General features: G+C 48.5%; 3 protein-coding genes across 7 annotated transcripts; all 3 read right to left on the minus strand.

Moving 5' to 3' along the window:
* Nucleotides 1–341: 341 nt before the first annotated feature.
* On the minus strand, nucleotides 342–5,458 carry zgc:86764 (uncharacterized protein LOC797431 homolog). Of its 3 annotated transcripts, none has more exons than XM_067250816.1 (14): nucleotides 5,318–5,458; nucleotides 5,003–5,135; nucleotides 4,730–4,852; nucleotides 4,150–4,383; nucleotides 3,852–4,022; nucleotides 3,421–3,570; nucleotides 3,177–3,327; nucleotides 2,689–2,825; nucleotides 2,000–2,092; nucleotides 1,550–1,696; nucleotides 1,334–1,435; nucleotides 1,097–1,216; nucleotides 909–1,010; nucleotides 342–747 (listed from the first exon to the last, which is right to left on the minus strand). In XM_067250816.1, exons 1-14 carry the CDS (start codon nucleotides 5,332–5,334, stop codon nucleotides 682–684), a joined length of 1,746 nt encoding a protein of 581 aa, XP_067106917.1. In that variant the 5' UTR covers nucleotides 5,335–5,458; the 3' UTR covers nucleotides 342–681. The 3 variants fall into 3 exon arrangements, with proteins under 3 accessions (XP_067106917.1, XP_067106916.1, XP_067106915.1); XM_067250815.1 differs by having other exon boundaries at nucleotides 1,334–1,432; nucleotides 2,000–2,095; XM_067250814.1 differs by having other exon boundaries at nucleotides 2,000–2,095.
* A 650-nt stretch (nucleotides 5,459–6,108) lies between these two features.
* On the minus strand, nucleotides 6,109–13,803 carry slc26a1 (solute carrier family 26 member 1). Of its 3 annotated transcripts, XM_067251020.1 has the most exons (6): nucleotides 13,740–13,803; nucleotides 12,764–12,898; nucleotides 10,027–10,088; nucleotides 8,985–9,629; nucleotides 8,625–8,848; nucleotides 6,109–8,530 (listed from the first exon to the last, which is right to left on the minus strand). In XM_067251020.1, exons 4-6 carry the CDS (start codon nucleotides 9,552–9,554, stop codon nucleotides 7,195–7,197), a joined length of 2,130 nt encoding a protein of 709 aa, XP_067107121.1. In that variant the 5' UTR covers nucleotides 9,555–9,629; nucleotides 10,027–10,088; nucleotides 12,764–12,898; nucleotides 13,740–13,803; the 3' UTR covers nucleotides 6,109–7,194. The 3 variants fall into 3 exon arrangements, with proteins under 3 accessions (XP_067107121.1, XP_067107120.1, XP_067107122.1); XM_067251019.1 differs by lacking the exon at nucleotides 10,027–10,088; XM_067251021.1 differs by lacking the exons at nucleotides 10,027–10,088; nucleotides 12,764–12,898; nucleotides 13,740–13,803 and adding an exon at nucleotides 11,549–11,745.
* A 4,724-nt stretch (nucleotides 13,804–18,527) lies between these two features.
* On the minus strand, nucleotides 18,528–20,632 carry rbp4l (retinol binding protein 4, like). Its single transcript, XM_067250607.1, has 5 exons — nucleotides 20,515–20,632; nucleotides 19,760–19,877; nucleotides 19,466–19,602; nucleotides 18,959–19,071; nucleotides 18,528–18,849 (listed from the first exon to the last, which is right to left on the minus strand). The coding sequence occupies exons 2-5, from the start codon at nucleotides 19,874–19,876 to the stop codon at nucleotides 18,626–18,628; spliced, it is 591 nt and encodes a 196-aa protein (XP_067106708.1). The 5' UTR covers nucleotide 19,877; nucleotides 20,515–20,632; the 3' UTR covers nucleotides 18,528–18,625.
* Between the last annotated feature and the right edge of the window lie 2,351 nt (nucleotides 20,633–22,983).

Raw genomic sequence — 22,983 nt, forward strand, 5'->3', positions numbered from 1 at the left:
GTCCACTCTCCTTTCACTGACGCTCAACGCAATTATAACCCATCACTCAGTCTGGTGCTCTCCGCTGGGCAGCGTCCTTCTCACAGTCGCCATCGAGATGAGCACGGCCTCAAGGTTGACGAACCAATCAGGGACCGCGGAGGCAGAGCAGGAACTCGTTCATGTGTGGAGTAGGTCGGACGAGCGCCGATCCAACTTTCCAGTGAGTTGTTGAAACAAGAACACCTTTGATCTAGGAAAGTGGGCCATTAAACCAAACACACCGTGACCCAAGTGCACCATGAACTGTCCAGTCACATAGTAAAATACAGATTTATTAGAAAATACAGAAATCACTGGCCAATGGAATAGGGTGTTACATTGTCAATATTTACACAGACTCAGCTTCGAAAGTAAATCAGAGAAAAGAATAAAGGACTGACAAGTATTACAGACAATGTAAGAAATAATAATGTTGGACCTTGTACTACCCTGAACAGTTCCACAATAATCTATTGATAACAGTCGACAACTCAGTGATGACAGCAGTAACGTTAGAGTCGAGCTCTTTAATCTAAAACACAAATATGTGATGACAGCAGAATAATGAGAGTATAGTTTGGGAGGGTGTCGCTGAAGCGCTGGCTGTCCCTGGTGGGTCCCCCCGGTGATGCGGTCCTGTCGGCGTGGCGACACGGACGCTCAGAACAGGTCTTTGGTCGTGGAGTTGAAAATGGCATCACTGTGGGACTTCTTAGACAGATCATACTGGAGAACAAAGAACCAATATCAGGGAGAGGATGGAGAGAGTGGAAGTAGGGGGGGGGGAGAGAGAGAGAGAGACAGGAGAGAGTGTAGAGAGAGAGAGAAACAAGTAGGGGGCGAGAGAGAAGCGAGGAGCCAGACTAATGGATGAGGAGGGGTCTTACTGAGAAGTCAGAGTAGCTGGTGTCCACCGCAGGGTTCTGGCTGCTGTTACACTCCAGCAGAGGGGGGCGATGGATGGTGCCGTCCACGGGCCTGGCTTTCATCTGAAGACGCACAGAACAAGATGTCATCCAGCTAAAGAGTACCTAACCGGTGCAGAAAAGGTCACTTGCAATTGTGTGTGTGTTACCTTGTTAGAGGGAGGTGGCTTGCTGTTGGACACGCTGATAAAGGTGGCGCTGGAGACACTGGTCCTCTGGATTGACGATTGGTTCGGAATCTGGACAGGACCCCGGGATTGGCTGGGAGTCTGGATGAAAAGACAACCCGGATTGGCGAGGAGTCAGAAGGGGGCAGCCGACTGGCTAGGAACAGGGGAGGGCGTAGCTTATTGGTTAGAAGCATGGGGAGAGAGAGGGGGCTGTACCTTCCTGATCTTGGTGGGGGTGGGGCCACTCATACCACTGTGGGGTCTCTTGGTAGGAGTCTTGAACTGAGTCGTATCCCCCTTCTTACCCGACTGCTGCTGCTGGACACACACACACACAACTTGCACTGTAATTGCGAAAAGGTCCATTGACAGAACGCCTAGATGTGTGAGTGTGTACGCTGCATGTGTTGGTGTGTGCATCCTATAACCAACCCTTTCACTCTTTTCCCTCTCTCTTTGCTGTTTGTGCTCCTCCCATTGGCTAGAGATGAGGGTCATGACCTTCTGACCCCAGACCAGGAAGTCAGTTCCGTGGCTCTGCTCCCAGAGTTTTACCCCTGACCTCAGCTCCTCTTCCAACTGAGAGAGAGACATAGAGTGAGAATGTGTGTGTATTCACAGCACGTGCATCTGTGTGTGTGCGTCAACATAGCCAAGCAGGGAGGAGAGGAAGACAGTCTGAACAGGAGAACAGTAGAAGCTGATTAGGTAACACTGCCCCCACCCCCACCCATCCTTCATCAAACCAATTGGCTCTGATTAGCTGCTGCAACAGGCTGGGGAGATGATGGGAGAGTGATGTCATCAGAGATGAGAGTTGGCCAGAAGAGAAGGAGAGATGGAGAGAGGAGAGGTGGAGAGACAGATGGTGGTGCTGCTGACCTTTGGCAGCATCTTCTGGACCTTGACCCTCTCCTTGGCCTCCTTCAGCAAGGCTCCTCCTCTGTTAGAGAAGCGGCTGGGATCGTTGGCCTTCTTCTACAGACATGGGCGGTGGGGGGGAATGAAGGTTCAAGCTAGTGATGTACCGAAATGAATAGTCTAGGTCGAAACCAAAACCGAATTCTGGATGCATGTCCGAAAACCAAAACTTTAAAACTCACTATACTAATATTAGACTTTTCAGTTCATTTCAATTTCAGCAACATACGCCGTCTTAAAATGTGCAGTCGGCAGTGTTTTTTTTCAACAGAAATTGTATGTGCTTATCAGAAGCACAAGTATTTCCACACTGCTGACTTGACCCCCTTTTGCAGGGTAGTGCCATGACAATGTCTACTATGAACGACAGTGAAATCTAAGCCCTGAGGAGCGTGGCTGCATTTATTTTGGGCAAAACCAGAAAATTCAATTTTCTGCCCAAAATGTTTGCCAGCGGAATGTTTGGTGCAGCCGTATTTCAAGTCTCCTTACTAAGGTCCAACATGACCAGACAAAACAAGCCAAGAGCTCCATCTAAAGGTGGGTCTGTGTTTGTAATGGCAATTGTGTGTGTCTGTATGCGTGATGATGTGCGATGATGATGATGATAAAAATAATAATGTGTTAATGTGTGTGAGTGGCCCAGTTACCTCAAATTCTTGGAAGAGGGCCCAGGTGTTTTCCCACTTGTGCAGAGTGTCCAGCAGGGGGCGAGCCTGCTGGTGGTGGGACTTCATGTTCAGCAGCTCTGCATCGTGCACAGCTAGGAGCTCTTCTGTGAAGACGGCTACCGGGAGGGAAAGGCTGGGGGTCACACAGGCTTGGCAGGGTCCCCATTCAATTCAGGGCACCATTTTCCATTACTTTTCATGTTGATTTCCATTATTTTCCCAAAAAACTAAACTAAACATGCTCGGTAGAGCAAGATATCTTCCTGTTGGACATATTCAGACAATGCTCAAAAAATCACAATAATGTATGTGCATGATAAAAGCCAGTGAGCATAATCATAGTTGTGGTATATGTCGTGTAAGGTCTGTTATTGTGTTCCACCAGCTTCCCCACATGTCAGGTGACTGTGTTACTCACAGTGAGAGAAGCATAGGCCTACGTGTGTGTGTGTGTGTCAGTAACTCACTGTTGCAGAAGTGTGTGTTGAAAGCCTCTCTCTGCTGGGGGCTGAAGGTGCAGAGCTCCCAGAGAGAGAGAAGCTCCTCACGGACCTTCCTCACCACCTCCTCCAGCCTGCTCTTCTGCTGCTCACTCAGGCGCTCCTCCTCACTGCGCCACTAGAGGGAGACACAGCCACCGTCACTACAGCGTGCGGGAGGGAGAGAGAAGCGTGCATGTTGGGGTTTTGGCGGGCGGGAGGTTCCCCCCACCTGTTTCATCTGGTCAGATAGGGTTCCACGGACGTTCTCCAGGAAGTTCTGTCTGTCCTCCTCTAAACAATCAAGACGGTTCCACAGACAGGCTGTCTTCTCCTTCAGCTGTTCCACACATTCCACCAGGGAATCCCTTTTAGCCTGAATCTGGACACACACACACACACACACAGGAATACAACAATATTATTATTATTGTAGCAGTGGCTTATTACATTTTGTAGCACTGTCATATGTCACATTCAGTTATTTGAAAAATAAGTTTGCAAATAAATGGAATCAATTACAAGGTCACACAATTAAGGTTTGCGAAACCTCAAGCACAGACTTCATCCAGCTCAGTCTTTAAGAGGTGGGGCCAGGCTGTGTTGCAGCCTACACCAGGGTGTTGTGTCATGGTATGGTTATGGTGTGGTATGGCCCCCTACCTTGGCGAGCAGCAGCTTGAGAGCGTTGATGTTGTCGTGCGTGAGCAGGAAGATGTCCTGGTCGCTGCAGACCGACTCTCTCTCCAGGCTGGTCTCAGGCTCATGACCCATCTCCTCCATCAGCCTCCTGATGTCATCACGAAGGCCGGAAAACACCGCCACGCGCTTGGTCTGCGGGGACACACACGGGTTACATGCACACACTCTCTACAGGGAGAGACACACACAGTCTACTGTGAAACAACACACCGGTTACACACACACACACGCAGTCTGTAGACACGCACACACACCCTACCTTTTCCTCGGTGAGGGTGGCTATATGTTGTCTCAGCTCCTTCAGCTGTGTGGTTGAGGGTATGCTTCCGGTGGGGATGTAGTACGGGGTGGCACAAAGCTCCACACACAGGTCTTTATCCTGTTTCTCTAGCTGCTGTTTCTCTAACAGGCGCTCGGCCTTCTCCCGCCCCAGAGCATCCACCTCGTCACGAAGGTGCTTCTCCATCTGCAGCACCGTCAGGCCCTCTGGAGGCTGCACCATACACAGGGGTGGAGAGGTGGATAACCGAACACAGGGTGGAGTTAGGCAACAGTAAGTAATCAGGCTGTCAGCAGGCTTTAGTCCAGTGGGAGGGTACATACTTAACACCACTGGGAGAGCACAGTGGCGGGCAGTCTCCACTGACAAAATATTCAAATGAAACAATTGAAATTAAAATTACGTTTTCTTATGTCAGTACGTTATACATGGCGACCCAATGCAGGCTAAGGTTTAGACCGGAAATAGAACGGAATCCTATTCTATGTTAATTTCACCAACGTAAAAGCCGTATACTAATGCGTAAGTAAGGTAGAGGTGCAGCTGCAATGTTGCTCACCTTGTTGGGCTCCAAGGCTAGCTCCAGACACAGAGTTTCCAGATCCTTCTTGAAGTTAATTATGTTTTTGCGCAGATTATCTTCCATAGACTCTTCCTCAGCTATCATTTTTTTCAGCAGGTTCTGGGGGGGGACAGCCATATACTGTAAGTGATAGCCTAACAACTGGCTAGACAGCATCAGAGACATGAACATGGCTGACAGACGATCCTCTCCCAGCCAGGAGACAATCCTAGACTGCGGTATGTCCAACCGGAGACAAATGTTTCTCACCTCGATGTGCTTCTTCACTGTCTCCATCCTCTGAACTCGTTTATCTTCCATGATGCCGATGCTGTCCCATATATCCACCAGTCGCGCCATGGCCATGTTGATGCCCGTCACCAGCGAGAACGCCAGCACTTTGCTAAGGTTGTAAAGGAGTACGACACACGTCAACCACAACTAAATACAGCTGGATAGTGTTTACAGTTTACGTTTGTATCCCTAGCAGTAGCAGTAAGCTAGGCTACCGTTAGCGCTAGCTACCGCCTAATGTTACTAATGCATTTCCTAGTCAAAGCAGAATGTTAACTAACAATAACGTACCTCCTCCGTGTTGACATAGTGAAGATACAAACTCAACCCTTTAAGAAAAATAGTAGGCCTATTCTAATATACCGACAATTTTGAATATTTTGTTTGCAATCAATAGTCACGAAAAATTCGATGATAAGCGAGATCACCAGTCAAAACACAAGAGGTCTCAGTTGAAATTTTAAACTGGTTCGTATGCCAGCCAGGGATTTTATGATTGGTTGCTTGGTCATATAGTACGGTGGCCAACAAAATGCAATGAGGGCCACTTCCAGTTCGCTCTCCCATGTGCGCTAGCTATACTGCCACCAGGTGGACAACATGAACACACTTTCTATTCAACTGTACATTTTCCATACATTTGTATACATTTGTAAAATGAGCAAATGTACATGTTAACGACTTATTATTAGTCTTTAACATGTACATTATTGAGTTATTATTGAGTTGAGTTGTTTCATCAAGTAGAAAAGCGTTGATGTGTTATAATCGTATCACTTCATGCGTGACTAGTCCATTCGATTTGATCAAAGGTCCCACACAGAGTAATGCGAGCTACCATATAAAATCATTATGTAAAGCGAGACATCACTTTATCACAATTTAGCACAGTTTTAAGATTTATTGAAGCAACTTTAAATATGACGATGCCTTTGTTGTATTCTTAGCAAGCAGGTCTACGTTGTGTCCAGGAACAGCCGTAACAGGAACTCTCTGGATGGATTCCAACCTCGGTTCTATTTAAGATGTAGCTGAGTAAAGTTGATGAGAGTTTATCAGGCCAGTTTGTCCAAATACTAGTCTTTATTTAGTATTGTGCACTCTTCTACAATATCAAAAATGAGTTTAGCAAATTTCAAATAACCATGGTTTTATTACAGTAATGTATCAAAAGCATACGATACAAGTATATCGATACAAAACAAATAAAAGTCTTCACTTTTTGCTCGGTTATATTGTGCAACTACACCCATTCCCTATTTATCTAGAAAGCAATAAAGTGACACTACTTGACACATTAGAACGATTACAAATGTAAGTTAATGGCAACGGATCCACAATCTTGACACAAATCAAAGTCATGAAAGCTGTACAATATTCAGGTTTACAGTAAAACAAGTCTCTGCCTTTTTACAGATATTACATAAACAGCATGTTTTAAATCATGGCCATATAATCCAGTTAAACATAATAGAACGGTGATCATATCTGTAGCCTACACCTATGGGAGGTTTAATTCATGCTTATTCCAGATTGTTGGCATTTGTTTTACAGACAGATGAGTCACACAATATGTTGTTTGTCTCATAGTTTAAGTAGCCTAACTATTAAGGCAATTGCTCATTTGTGAACAGTTCGGCATGTTACAGCCTTAGGGGGCAAAGTAGAACAAACCCCTTTGATCTCTTCTATGCTACTTTGGCATAATTCCATATGACTGGTCCCTAATCAGAGTCCTGTAGAACATATAAAGATGACCTACATTTGTATGTTGTCATACAAACCTCTTCGAGAGGAATAAGGGTGATACATCCGCAGACCACAGAGTCGGCATTACCTTAACGATCTTCCCTTACCACCATGATTAACATTCAATACATTGTTGATTACATACTATCAGTTCAAGAAACTACACTTGGAAAAAAGGTTCCACCTTGAGCATGGAATGTTCTGGTTATCCTTGTAGGACAACCGTCTTAAGAATAATTGAGAAACCTTTTTTATAATCACATTTATTTTCCCTGAGGCAAAGGTTTGTATCGAGAAAGATCTCTCACTGTCAGGATAAACAACTCATTTAGAAGACTATGTTATATGTTGAATCCAGGTCTGCCAGGACTAGTTCCTTCCTTTACCACACTTCTGGTCAAATACACCCTCATCCTCCTCTACACCACAGAGTCCTCTGCTGTCTCGCCTGGCCATGTGTCGCCTGCTGCTTTGTCAGCTGTGTTGGCGACCTCGCTGGCGTAGAGAACAGCAGAGTGAACCGTGTGGAACAGCAAACTGTCTATGTCCTTGTCATTCTTCCCAAAGTAGGACCCTCTCCTCAGGGTGTCGATGACGTTGGTGTTACACACTGCCAGCAACACGCTCACATCCACCTCCTGGTACTCCCTCAGCACTGCCTTCAGAGTGCCCATGCCGGCAGAGTCGATGAAGGGGACGGAGGAGCAGTCCAAGACAATGGTGTGGAACAGCAAGTCTGCGTTCACCAGCCCGACTATCGCATCTCCGTTGGTCTTGTCCCCCCTGCTGGCCTCAGCCTGTTTGGCAGCCAGGAGGCTCTTCTTCTGGGCCTTGCGCCTGCGTGTCAGCTCCAGAAAGGGCTCCAGGCCCACGGCCTTGTACAGGGACTTTAGGAAGGTTTCTTTGTTGGCGTAGTAGAGCGGCGCCTGGAAACGGAATATGCGGACGCCGGACGGCGCCGACAAGTCCTTGTACTCCGCAATGTCCTCGTACAGTTCCGAGGTCCCGGCCTGGCCCAGCAGAGACACTTTGGGGTTCTGGGTCTGGAAGATGACGCAGATCATGGAGAACACCACACCCACCAGCAGCCCCAGCTCGACGGTGATCAGAGCGGAGGCCGCCACGGTAACCAGCCAGACCACGGCGTCCGTCTTGCTCGCCCGCCACTTGCTGGGAACGTCGCGGAACTTCCTGAGGGCGCCGCGGAGGCTGACGATGATGATGCAGGCCAGGACGCACTTCTGCAGGGCATGAAAGTACGGCGCGAAGAAGAGGAGGACCAGGAGGACCACCAGGGCACTGACCAGGCTCGACACCTGAGTCTGGCAGCCCGTGGAGTCCTTCACCATGGTCTTAGCCAGCGCCGCACTGGTGGTGAAGCAGTGGAAGAAGGAGGGGATGATGTTGCAGCAGCCGATGGCCAGCATCTCCTGGTTGGGCCGCACAGTGTAGCCGTTCTTCTTGGCGAACATCTCGGAGAGCGAGACGGTGAAGGCGAAGCTGATGACAGCCAGCGGGATGGCGTCCAGGGCCACGCGGGGCATCAGGCCGAAGTTTGGCACCGTGGGGGGGATGAAGCCCGTGGGGATGTGGCCCGACACGCTGGAGTCATAGCGGCCATGCAGGTCGCCGAAGTGGGAGGCCAGGGTGGCGCCCGCTACCACCAGCAACTCCGTGGGCAGCGGGATCTTCAGGCGGTCCTTGTAGCGTTCCTGCAGCTCCTTACCGGCAACCAGGACAAAGATGCAGATGGCACTGGGGACCCAAAGAAGGAGTTAGCACAGAGCTCCCAACGTGTCAGCTCCTGTATTTTGTATTTTGTTTGATTGCGTTTTTGAGCTGTATTAACCTGGTGATGAGATCACAGAGGTTGGTGTGGTGGATGTTGGAGAAGATGTTGACCCAGGTGACCACCACAGTGCCGTAGCCCTGGTATCTGGGAATCTTTAGGCCCAGCAGGTACTTGGCCTGCACGGTCAGGATGGTGAAGGAGGCCCCTGTGGCGAAGCCGTCCAACATAGGGGCAGAGAGGAAGACAGAGACAAAGCCCAGCCTGAACACTGCCATCAGCACCTGAGCAGGGAGGGGCAGGCATGTTTGCATGTCGTATATCATTCAGAGTTCTGTTTATCCATCCATCCACCAGCAAATCCCATCCTTTCATCCATTTATCCACACACACACAACTCCTCAAACACAGTGAGAGTACCTGGTAGATGCCAGCCAAGAAGGTAACAGCGGCAGCGATGCTGATTGCGTAATACTCCTTCTCCCCCTTCAGGCCTCCTGCCGTTCCGTTAACGAGCAGACTATCGTTCAGGACCGCCGACGCCCCGTCCTCATTCAGGTCATAACCGGCCAGGAACACCTCCCTGTCCACCACCTGGCCCACCATCAGGGACATCAGGCTGAAGATGCCCACTGACACGTGCTTGGAGGTCCCCATGAAGAAGTAGATGATGTTGGCAAAGAAGGAGGTGTAGAGGCCGTAGATGGGGTCCACCCCGGCCAGCAGGCAGTAGGCGATGGCCTGGGGCACCAGGATGATGCCCACGATCAGTCCAGACATGGCGTCTCCCCACGCGTACTCCCGGAGCTTGTAGCGGGGCAGCCAGCGCACCACGGGGAAGAAGCCCGTGAGGGTGGAGCGAACCCTGGGTACTGTGCAGGCCAGGCCCTGCTTCACCTTGGTCTTCAGCACTTCCAGAGGGGGCTTACGCTGTCGAGCACGGCGCTCCAGGGACGGGACACAGCTCCTCGGGGTGTTAACTGCCTCCATGGCCTCTGAGCGCTGAAGGCGGAGGGGCGGGAGGGGGGCTGAGGAGGAGTGGGGGTGGGCCTCTTAGCCAAGCTCCTGGGGAAACACACACAAACCCAAATACACACAGAGACAACAAAGACTTGATCGTGAGACTCTTTGATCGTCAGATCCAACGGACACAACGATTAAACACTGACCTTCCACTCAACTTTGAAGTACACACACATACACACACACACACACACTTTGACATACCCAGCTACATCTATATAGATTGCATCAGTCTCTTATCAAATGACTGATTAACGAAATTAACACTAACTTGTTAGATATCCAGGGATTCAAAGAGATCTGGATGTGAGGAAACACTGATTAAACCTCAGAGACTGAGACAGAGACTGCCTGGATCAAGCCGTGCAGCCATGACGGCAACACTCAATCGTCCTGTACTACACAGCCTTGCCAGCACCTTGGAGACAGGAACACTTACCAGAGACCGTCTGTGACGGTGTTCACGTTAACTCATCTGCCAGCCACACTCCTCAGATCTGTCTGGAAACCAACCAATTAGCTCATCCGTCCTTACTAAACTCATACTCATACCCTTGTTTTTTATAACTCATGTCTATTCTGCAGCACGGTAAAATCCGAACCAAATTTCTTGTATGTGCATAATTACATGTACATACTTAATGTAAAATAAAACGTATTCTGATTCAGATTCTTATCTCGGTATTCCCGGTCTGAAACAGGTCATCTCAGAACTGCACGGTGGACCAGAACCAATCCTATTAGACCCAGACAGTTAATAGGTTAGAATCAGAATCAGAAATCAGAATTTGGTTTATTCCATATGTAAAATATAAAATAGGATAACATAATAGATCACTATTAGTAAAACACCTCAGTAATAACACACACAGTTTCCCTGTGTTCTATAGCGGATCTAAATATCCTGTGTTTCCGTGTCTGCCAGTAAAGGCTGGACATTCCCCATGACCTCCCCCTGGCCTCCTGCACCAGGAGGTCACCTCCCCCTGGCCTCCTGCACCAGGAGGTCACCTCCCCCTGGCCTCCTGCACCAGGAGGTCACCTCCCCCTGGCCTCCTCCACCAGGAGGTCACCTCCCCCTGGCCTCCTGCACCAGGAGGTCACCTCCCCCTGGCCTCCTCCACCAGGAGGTCACCTCCCCCTGGCCTCCTCCACCAGGAGGTCACCTCCCCCTGGCCTCCTCCACCAGGAGGTCACCTCCCCCTGGCCTCCTCCACCAGGAGGTCACCTCCCCCTGGCCTCCTGCACCAGGAGGTCACCTCCCCCTGGCCTCCTCCACCAGGAGGTCACCTCCCCCTGGCCTCCTCCACCAGGAGGTCACCTCCCCCTGGCCTCCTGCACCAGGAGGTCACCTCCCCCTGGCCTCCTGCACCAGGAAGTCACCTCCCCCTGGCCTCCTCCACCAGGAGGTCACCTCCCTGGTTGGCTTCATCAAGACACTACCACTGAGAGAGCTCTGTCATGTCTTATCCTGATCTTATCAGAAGGCCATTACAGACCACTGACGAGCTCTGATCTCTGCTTCTGTTTCCTGTGCCAGCATCAACAATCCTCTCACTCACTCACTCACTCACTCTTTCACTCACTCACTCACTCACTCACTCCTTCACTCACTCACTCACTCACTCACTCACATACGCCTCTGTTCATACAACTCACATCTCTCCTCTCCAATCCAGGCTGCGGCAACACAGCTCCAACATGTGTACTCTCCTCCTCTCCCCTTCACTAGAGAGGATTACCATTGCTGGACAAGTGAGCAAATTGACTCAAGTCCATATTATTCAGTGACTGCTTTGAACAAATTACAGGCAACCTCATTGTAGCCCAACTGACAGTCTAGTCTGACATAATTCACCGCAGATCACAAACAAATTGGATACAACTGCCCAAAATCCATTCAGTACACACCATGTGTGAAACAAATCTGTCTGTTCAGTTTGGAGGGATTAGCTACTCACCAGTCAGTCTCTGAGTTCACCCAAACAGGGAGCCTCAGAAAGTCAGACCTTTGCAGTCAGTTATAGGATCCTGGAGCACAAGTCTCAATCACTCTAACACAACCAACATGGGGAAATACAGGTAACTCTCTCTTTCTCTCCCTCTCTCTATTTTTCTCTCCACATTTGTCCTTTTTTTTATCTCTCCTTTCCCATGTTTGTATACTTCCTCTTGTCCTCTCTTTCGTCCTGGTACTGGAGCCAGAGTGATCACCCTGGAAGTGTTCTGAGACTATGTTGCATGAACACCACGAGGACCGCCCATTGCCTGGTATAGCCCCGTCCCATTGGTTCACCAGCCAGAGGCAGGAGGGCCGTCATCTATAAAAGTGACAACTTGTTTGTGAAGTCCCGCCTTGCCTCCCCTGAACTATATGGGTGAGAGTGTCAGGACAAATCATGGTGAAAGTAGTGAATGTTTGACAGATTGCAGGTTCTTATCTGGCTGTTTTGAATGTCTGTGCTCACCTAGGCCCTCCCATACTAGTGGACGAGAGTAGGAGGTGTGTGCATACACCATGGACTGGCTGACAGCTACACCGATGTTACATAACAGGGTGAAGGAAACCAGAACTTGCTCTGTCTGTCTGACACTGTATCATAAAAATGTAACTGTTACTGAGAGCTGATATGTGATCCATGTTTACAAATCTTTTATGTCCTCCATCCAAGTAGATCACCCCAGAGCTAGATCCTGGGGGGATCTCCGTGGATGAGGGACATAAGATGGATAAGGGATATGTAAACATAGATCAATAGTGCTCATAGAGACCTACGGGGTTGGGGTAGTTTGTCTATATTGACATTTGTCCTCTTTCAGGATTCTGTCCTGAAGGGACAGATCATATCTCTTCTCAGACGTCTGTGTGTAGGTCAGCAGGAGAGAAACACACTGAATCACCGTGTCTGCAACTAACATTGCTTCTGGCAGTGTTCCCAGAGAACAAGTGAGTTTGTGTGAAATGAATATACGTGTAATCGAATAGACATACACACACTCACACATACACAAACAAACACACACAAACTCTGTACAGCCTCTCGAACAATGTTCAAATGTGAATGACTCCTGAAAAACCAGTTAGCGTACGTATGTCACACAAACACAGCCCCTGCTATGTGAAGTGCGAGAGGAGGTGTGACCCACACAGTGGCAGTGGAACTCGGAATAGTTACCATGGCGTTAACGTTGCAACCTGGGTAGAATTGGAGATTTGAGGCAGGGTCTCTGTCCTCTAAACCAGCTCTGCCTGCAGGAGGTGAGGGACTGCGAGGCGACATGTTTTACTTCCCCTCTGTGGCGTCCGCCATCTTCACACAGAAACGTTCACACAGAAACTATTTGTAAGTCATTTGGGATAAAAGCATATGCTGAATGGATCAAATGCATAAACTCCCCATCAAGGCCGTCGAGAGCAACCCCCCGCTCTGGGTGAAGGCCCCTCACAGCGCCTCCAGGAAATACCGCACATATTGTTGATCTACTGTGAAGTCTTATGACAAGCGTATGTGTGTGAGTGTGGGGGAATTGATTTGTGCCAGACTGTTTACTACTATCGTGTTGAGCCATTACTCTGGCTCAGTCATCCTGGCTGAAGGGCTGTAAGGTGTGTGTGTGTGTGGGGGGGGGGGGCGGGGGTACGGTAGTCTGGTGCAGGTGACAGGCTACAGTCATAGACTGACCGAGAGAAGTGAATGCACACTTTATGAAGCTGAACTGCTCATGTATTCATTCATGTGTGTGTGTTTGTGTGTGTGGCTGCACACTCCATGGTGAATAGCAGTATTGTATAACTGATGGGGACGTGGCACTCCACCTCCCTCTCCCTCTCTCTCTCTCTCTCTCTCTCTCTCTCTCTCTCTCTCTCTCTCTCTCTCTCTCTCTCTCTCTCTCTCTTTGGACCCCTCCCATCCCCCTCCTCCCTCCCGCCTCTTTTTATTTTCAGCTCCTCATGTAGGCTAAATACCACAACCTGCTTGTTGGTTGTTTTTTTGAAGGAGTCAGGATGTCATATGCTCCCAGAGCATTAGTGTACTGTCCCTTTAAATCAACCCGCCTCAATCGTCTCGCCTCAGAATGTCTGCATGCTGGATTTACAGCCCCAGACCTCACGTTGTGGTAGAGTGTGAGTGAGTGTGAGTGTGTACTCACCCCAGCAGCAGGAGCAGCTACACCGACGTGAGGACGAAGCAGGCTCAGCCATGCCTCTGCTGCTGCAGCCCACTTTCCGATAATACTTCCTGCTTCCTGCTGTCACTCACTGCAAGGCATGCTGGGATCAGCAGCCTCGTTCTCATCCAGGCTCCCCTTGGTTTCTCGTCCAATGAGCGACAGAGGGGGAGGGGGAGGGACGACGCTGCTCAGGGGTTACCATGGAGACGAATGCAGCCGTTCATGTATGTCGATGTGTAATCGTGTTTGTGATCTTGAATGAATGGAACAGTGGCTATACGCATATGTCCTGCACACTGCAGGAGACAAGACTGCTGTTACAGAGAGGCTTCCAGCTCAGCGACACGGCTTCTGCCTTCTCCACGAACGGCTCCAATCACCAAGGGAAATTTCAGAGAAAACTGCATGTTTATCCAACAAAACCTTGTTTGTTGAACCTGTCTGTGAGACGTTTAACTGTGTGATGGACACTGTTCTGGCCTGCCCTGCTTTCTGCCATTCTGCTTGCTCACTTGGACACACAAGAAAGGAGAGAAAAAAGGATGGATGGAGGGAGGGAGGGGCCAAAGCAGAGCAGGGGTTAAACCCAGGAGCGTTGTTAGACCCTTTTTACTGGGGCACGTGCCCCAGTATAAATCTGCTGTGCCCCAGTAAAATCTAAAGTTTTAGTTTTAACAATTTACTTTATTAGTCAGTGCATTCATTGATAATAATTGATAATTGATAATCCCGGAAAAAATAAACACAGTATCCCAATCAACACTTGTAAAACTAGTGCGAAAACACAGAAGTTCATGTCAGCCAGCTCTTCTGAGCTTGCCAATAGTCGCTGCAGCACGCACACAGAAGTCCAGGTGTTGGATTCGGCACACAAGTCAGAATTGAGGTCAGCTAGACAACATTACAAAACTAAAGATGGTTTCTAAATGATAAGCCTATTTTTTGACTAAAACATTTTATTTTGATTAAAACATAAAAACAATATTACATGAAGCTCAATATTCAGTATTTGCGCTCAAATGAATGCAATTTATTTTGGCACGCTCGCATTAACTATTGATGTCCCTGCCAAAGCTGATATCAAACTTGCGTCCCTGAACTGTTGTATAGTGGGGTTAAGCAAGGTGACTTTATATAGCCCAGTAGTGCATTGTGCGCAGGAAGCTTGAAAGAAAAAAAAGAGATATGAATAGGGGCCTGTGCCCCAGTAGAGTTTAATGTCTAACAACGCCTCAGGGTTCAACGTCTTTGACATTTTAGTTACTTGTAGAAAGTGAAGTGTTTGTTCGCCGGTGCACAATAAATATTTGAATGAGGTTAACCAAAGAGTGGAAAAGCTAACTGTTTGTCAAGTGTCTTTGTGAGATCAGAAAAAGACACCCTTTGGCTCCTCCACACTCCTTCCCTCTCTCCATTCTCCCTCGGCCTGCCTCTCTGTCCAACAGTCACACACTACAAACACTACATGATCACCCATTAAGTCAATATACCAATTGGTTCGCTGATAGTCCAAAGGTGTGTGTTATCAGAGTGTGAACAATGATATGAAAAATATAAATACCATCAAACAACGTTGATTGCAGTCTTACGTAAACGTTTCCCATAATTAGCTTGTGACAGTAGCTGCCGACTGGACAATATGAAGATGTGCAAATACACCTCCATATCTTAATCATCATAATATTGCAATCACCTAGCAGACACTTTTATCCAAAGTGACGTACAGAACAGTATATGGTTAGGTTCCAGAGTATGGTGTTTAGGTTATATGTCATTGGGGATGGTATGTGGACAGTAAAATAGTTGAGCCACATGTATATCATTACATGACCTGGGTGAATGATCTGTCATTTAGGAGGATGATAACCAAGATCTCCTGACCTCTCTCATGGTCTCTCACTTTCTCTCTTTTTCTTACCCACTTTTCCTCTCTCACTCTCTCTCTTTTTCTTACCCACTTTTCCTCTCTCTCTCTCTCTCTCTCTCTCTCTCTCTCTCTCTCTCTCTCTCTCTCTCTCTCTCTCTCTCATTAGCAGCTTAAGGTGATGACTGAAGCTTTATATAGCTCAGCAGTAGTTCCTATTGATGTTGTAAAGATAAAACGTTTCATCACAGTGAGATATTACGGACCTGACGAGGTCACACATTCAGAGTTGCCGTTACACTGGGTTAGTTATTGGCTGTTCTGTCCAGTTGTAGAGGAGAGATGTAGACAGACATGAGTGAATGATTGCTGAGAAGGACAACTGACTTAGCAGTTTAATGTTCCTACCGGTTGAACATTGAATCAGCTTTTACTGCGTGATGGTCTTAGAATAGTGTAATGTGCTGGGTTGTTAGCAGCTAGTAGGGCTAGGACCAGATCTGAAGCTATGGCAGACAGCCATGAGGACTGTCCACAAGCAGGCAGCCATGGGGACTGTCCACAAGCAGGCAGCCATGGGGACTGTCCACAAGCAGGCAGCCATGGGGACTGTCCACAAGCAGGCAGCCATGGGGACTGTCCACAAGCAGGCAGCCATGGGGACTGTCCACAAGCAGGCAGCCATGAGGACTGTCCACAAGCAGGCAGCCAGTGGTAAGCAGCCATGGGCTATCAGTAAGCAGGCAGTTTTTTTTGGAGACATGGATCACACCTTATGGGCATTCCAAGGAGTTTAAGCTATTAGCTGTTTTATTATACATTTCACAGTGCATGTGTTTTGTTCAGCCAGCACCATTAGAGCTGTTAAAGTTTACATGAAGGAAGTCTATGTGATAGTCCAAGTCAAAGTGATGATTGGTGAACCTCAACCTCATAAACACAGGCCACAGGGACATACTAGCAGTGGCGGTCCAAGCATGCCAAATTGCCGCCCCCCTCTTCACCGGGCGGCTGCCCGGTTTGCCCGTGCCTAAAACCACTACTGCATACTAGGGTAGGCAAACACAGACACCGGTATGGCTGTAGGCGTGACAGTACCACCTATGAAGAACTAGAACACATTACGTTAAGCATACAAACTTTCAAACTGTCAAAATAATTGATAAAACATTATTTTTCCATATGGCTCCCATGACATTAAATACATACTGTAGTTGAACACTTTGTGTTGATCAGATCTGAGTGGTCCAGCTGAGGGACTGCGTTGACACCACTTGGGGGCGCTGTGTCCCATTACAGATCCCTGCTGGTGTTGCACCCATGGACACCAGCTTCCCTGAAATAGGACACAACGTCCTAGAAAAGGGTTGAGATTGTTATTGTGTAGAAGATTTTCTTGGTTCTTAGAATTAAAGATGGGTGTTGGGTTTGTTGTTCTCAGGATCATGTTGCTGATTTGTTGTTAAGACAAACAGGAAGCAGCCCAGCGGTGGACTGAGAGAACAGAAAGTCCTCTTGCGATCTGCTGGACACATTACTTTACCTTGGAATGTTTCCTGAATCCATAGAAATGCTAGTGTGCCAAGGATCCAGACTAAATGAGATTTTCTGATCATGATTGTAGTACACTTATTGTACTCAGCTAACTACTGTATCAAGGTTCCAAGATCTGGTAAGCAATGACCTTGTATGTCTCTCTTTATTTCTCTGTCTTTGACTCTGTGTGAGGATATCCTTCTTTTTTTAAGAAATAAAGAAAGGGCATTTCTGCCTGTGTTATTTTTTATAGTGATGGACTAGAGAGACAGTAAATATAGGGAGAGAGAGAGGAGATGATAGGATATGCAGCAAAGGGCCTGGGACAAATTTACACCCAAGGCAGGCAGTTAGGCCTCAGCCTACATGGTGCACCCACTCATCCAGTGAGCTCCACAGAGCACCATCATCCTGTTATATTCTTACCTCAAACAAATCATCCCTTGGTAGACGACAGAAGATGACCATCTGCTCAATGGACAACAACAAAAGCAATAGGCTCAGAATGTACTAGAACCATCTGAACCTGAACACCGTAACTCCATCAGGACAGAGACTCTGGTCACCTCCTCTCTAGAACCTTCTGTCAGCCTCAATACAGCCTTTAACTCATCTTAATCATCCTCAGATGTATATTATTTTGTTACACTGAAGTATTTCAATGGACTGTAGTTATATAACCTTCTACAGATTACACCTGCTATGGTACAACAAAAATACACGCACCAATCTTGATGTCATGACTGACCAGTCCATGTGTGTGTGGGTCTGCCAAGAGTTGTGTAACATTGTTTTCTCAATGATTTGCAGCTCAGTACTAACTAACTAAGTGGATGAATGGGCCCTCTGAAGACCCGGCCAGACAGTGTCAGCTGATTTAATTTGCAGGATGAACAGACCAGATCAGACGAGCCCCAAGTTCAGCAGGATCAGACCAGATCAGACGAGCCCTGAGTTGTGATGTGTACACTTCACCGTCTGGTTATTGGCTGAGCTAAAAAGTAGTCTATTAGGTTATCTGTGTCCACGGAGCCCTGGTGGATGGTCTGGCCAGAGAAGAGGAGATAAGAACTCTTGGAACACGCTCAGCTCTTTTCTGATATGTTCTGGTCTACTCTGCTCTACTATGCTCTGCTCTCCTCTGCTCTGCTCTGGTCTGCTATGTTGTGTTCTGTGCATCTGTCAGTAGTAGCACGCTCTGATAACAACCCACAGAGTCACAATCACAGAGGTTTGTTTAAAAAAGAACACGTTTATTTCCACACACTTGACACTTGATACGGTTCACTTGAAACAAGGTGAGTGGTGGGGGTGGGGGATTATTGTCGGGCCTCCCCTGCCCCCCCCCTTAACCCCTCCCACCACCATCTATCAGCATCTCCACAGCACTGTCCGACTTGCCCAGGCTCCACCCATAACAGGGCTCAGGGCTGCCCAGGCTCTGCTAATCAAACGCTCTCCTAGTCTAGCAGGCTCCAGACTGCAGCACAGGCTGGAACTGCCCCACCATGCAGATCTCCTCCTGCTTCTGCCTGATCAGGCGCTGGATGGCAGGGGCCAGGCCTCGAGGGTTCCTGGAGAAGATCAGGGCGTAGCCGTCCTCACAGCTGCCGTCGTCCTTCACGGTGCGGCAGGCGTAGGTGATGGCGTAGTTGTCGTAGTCGGTGTCGATCACCCAGTAGTTGTCACCTAGAGATGGCGAGGCAGGATAGTCAGCCTGGCAGGGAAGGTGTGTGTGTGCATGTGTGTGTGTGTGGGTGGTGGAATCGGTTTGAGAGGATGTGTGTGTTTCACTGACCTCCGCTGGACAGGTAGCTGGCCAGGCCCTGGTAGTTCATAAACATCTTGCCGGGATTGGAGGGGTCAGGGACGGAGTACTGGGCAGCCATGTCAGCACACACAACCCAGAACCTGAACACACACACACACACTAACACTCATTAGACATCCCGCCTATTCTCCCTGTCCAACCCAAATGGCAGACACAACTTGCCTCCCTGTACTGTGACAGCAGAGACGCGCTTTGGACCCATGGTTAAAACAGGACACAGTGAGTGTTGTGTGTAGCTCTGCCCCGCTAACATTAGATTTAGTCATTTTAGCAGACGCTCTTATCCAGAGCGGCTTACAGTAAGTACAGGGACATTCCCCCCGAGGCAAGTAGGGTAAAGTGCCTTGCCCAAGGACACAACGTTGTTTGGCAGAGCCGGGAATCGAACCTCGGAACTATCTGTAATTACTAGCCCGACTCCCTCACCGCTCAGCCACCTGACTCCCACATGTAGCCGCGCCCCCTTAGACATACCCAAAGAGGGTGACACGTCCCTTGGAGGAGGCGGTCATGGTGCCGTCGTCGTCAATGGTGTACTCGGCGGAGATGTTGTCCTGCAGGAACAGACCTTCTGGATCCTTCTTCTGAAGGGCATACCACTTCCCAGCATACTGCAGAAGAAAGGGGGAAGAGTGACACAAAGAGAAGGACGTTAAGACACCTGACTACAAACACAGAAAGAGAGAGACTCCTGGATCTCAGAGCTGTGACCCCCACCAGGCTGTGGAGAGCTGTGTGGAGGTGACGTGAGTCAAGAAAGAGACTCACCCTCTTGGGGTCGAAGTCCTGTTTGACGGTGAAGCTGTCCACCACGCAGGAGGCAGCCCAGCAGCGCTCCACGTAGGCCAGGAGGACCATCAGCAGGGCCGTCTTGGAGAACTCCATGCTGCAACGCAGGGAGGAGCAGAGGAGCAGGGCAGGAGGAGGAGAAGGGGAGCAGGGTAGGAGGAGGGGGACAGGAGGAGGAGGAGGGCAGGAGGAGGAGAAGGGGAGCAGGGTAGGAGGAGGAGAAGGGGAGCAGGGTAGGAGGAGGAGAAGGGGAGCAGGGTAGGAGGAGGGGGACAGGAGGAGGAGGAGGGCAGGAGGACAGGAGGAGGAGAAAGTAGCAGGGCAGCAGAAGGAGCAGGGAAGCAGGAAGTGAGAACACTGTAGCTATCTGCAATGTAGCTCTTCCTTACTGCAGCACACAGAGTGAAGATGCAGAATGTATGATAACATCAAAGACTTCCTAGTTGGAATTGAGTAAACACCCTGGTTCCATGTCCTTATCAGTGTACATTCTGTTCTCCCTCACAGAGACTTTCGGGACCACAGCAAGCCCTTCTCTCTCAGGTCTCTGTAGACAGGAGCTGTCCAAACACACTTCTTTGAAAATCCAAGATTATGAATGCTGTATGAGAACTATCGAGATGAATGACCATCAAGCTCCTACTCAAACCCGCACGGTACAACAGTCGCGTTCACCAGCAACATCTGTGTTCGCTAACCCTTCATGGATTTTGAAGCAGATAGTAGCCTCTTACCTGAGTGTGTGCAGGTGCAGAGAGAAGAACAGCAGAGATGAGGATGTCAGAGAAGGTTTGCTCCACAGGGTCCAGAGTGTGAGTGGGGTCCTTATATACGGCTGCACAGACAGGTTTAGCTCTGCTGTTCACTTCTTGTAACTAAATAAGGTGCTTAAATCTTGGGAGTAATCCGGTTGGCTAAAATCCTTACAGTAATCTGCCTTCACTTCACTTCAGCCCATGTTTACTGTAAAAACAATCAAAGCTTTATGTAACTGTGTGGAGATACACACTGATACAAACACAGACACACACACACACACGCCCAAACATGCCAACACACACTCGTTCAACTACATGAGCACACACCATACCAACACACAGACACCCACAAGTAAACACACTCTCGTTGTGTGTCTTGACCAAACACACAGGCACTGTGTGTAAAGCCTGTGTTGTGGAGCACATGTGGCCTCCAGCTCGAACGGCCATGTGCTCCACCATCTCTAAGCCCTCCTGTTCTGGTGCAGCACGAGGCCCTGTGGACCTTGAACCCAGGTCTCATCCCCTCAGGCCCAAGACACCACCAGTAGACCACAGGGACGTGAGCTCTCCATCCAAGGGTGTCAGTGCCATACAGATATCAGCAGCTATGCAGTCCCCTTCCTGACCAACTGAGGGAGAGGTTATGGGACTGAACCCAAACTGATCAATACTGTATCAATACTGTGACTGGGTGTGTTGGTTTCTCCAAGTGTGTGCGTGTGTGTGTGTGTGTGTGTGTGTTCATGGGAAAGACCTAGTCAGTGTTGTGTGCTGTCAACTACAAGCCTACCTCAGAGACAGGTGGCCAGTGATCCAAGGGTTGAGGGTTGGCGTAAGGTTAGCAGTGTTACATAACAGCCCTGAGATAGGGAGCTAATCCCACACACTACCTACACATAATGTACCAACACACACACACACACACACATTGAACTGCACCCACACGCAAAGTACTAATACACACACACACTTACTCAAAGCAGCTTAACTCTCTTTATGTTGTGTTTCACTCATGGGTTAGGGGTCCATTGTTTTCAATCTACATATATCTGTGGAACCTTTAGCTGTAGAACTTCCTGGAAACACACACTGCCAGGAAGGACAGAAGTTTCTAGAAGTTCAGTTGACCGGCTGAACTGGTGCGGTGTTAGTTAGCAGCTGACAGACAGACACCATGTTGACTGCATCTTAGTTCAGGTTTTTAGATATGAGTCAGATTCTTGAGACTGTGTACGTATGAACTAACACACATACACATATATGTCCTTCTTATTCCTGGATTTTCAAGTTAATTACAGTACAAGTACAATCAAGTAAAACAAATGATTCATCCTGCTCCTTGTTACAAGTTCTGTCAATAAAATCATACAAATAAAGAAATCCTGATCTTATGTGAACTGTATGTGCATGTAGACAGAGTGAAATACTTGAACTCATCTCTGAGTTATATGACAGCATTGTCATCCGAACTTTGTCGACCCCTGAGGCTCTAAGAGACATTGAGATCCCAGACAGGGAGGATCTGGCTTACACAGGCTCCTCCAACAGACACACTCTGCTCTGTACCAGACCTACACATGGGAGTCAGGTGGCTGAGCGGTGAGGGAATCGGGCTAGTAATCCGAAGGTTGCCTGTTCGATTCCCGGTCATGCCAACTGACGCTGTGTCCTTGGGCAAGACACTTCACCCTACTTGCCTCGGGGGAATGTCCCTGTACTTACTGTACGTCGCTCTGGATAAGAGCGTCTGTTAAATGACTAAATGTACACATGCAGGCTGGTTTCTTTTTCTGGACAAGAAAAGTTGGTCTGACGGGTTGACCATAACATGAGCACAGTGGTCAATCGAGCTGAACGTAAACATGCTCTGATGGGTTGAATGTATCTTGAAGATCTGGGACAAGAACAGCAGTCTGCTGCCATCTAGCGGTGTACCAGAGTATCACACCACCTGCTGGGTGGCAGGATGGACCAGAGGAATCCGGTCAGACTCCTTTTCCACCTGTAGAGGATAGTCCATGGTGGCTATCTCTCAATAAGACACATCTTAATGTTATATGGTCTCTCATTAGTCTAAGGTGACCATCTCTCAATGGGAAACATCTCAATCATCTCCGGTGGCTATCTCTCCCTGTGAAACATCTAAATAGTCTAAGGTCTCTCCATAGGAGAAATCTAAATAGCTTAGGGTCTCTAAATACAAAACATCTTCAGAATCTAAGGTGGCCTTCACTCAGTGGGGCAGTACAGAGATTTGGCCACAAGGAGGCAACAGTTAGTGACAATTACCGTTGTTAAATGTGCAATTTGATACCAGCTATGTGTCGTATGGTCTTTAGATCTAAACCCATAAAGTACTTCTGCTGATCCTCATGTAATCTAGGTGGGCTAATTTACAGCCTTGACCCTTACCCGCCTACCTGCCCTGCCCTGGGCTCTGCT

Source organism: Osmerus mordax, chromosome 14 (assembly GCF_038355195.1).
Source record: "Osmerus mordax isolate fOsmMor3 chromosome 14, fOsmMor3.pri, whole genome shotgun sequence".
Classification (NCBI taxonomy): Eukaryota; Metazoa; Chordata; class Actinopteri; order Osmeriformes; family Osmeridae; genus Osmerus; species Osmerus mordax.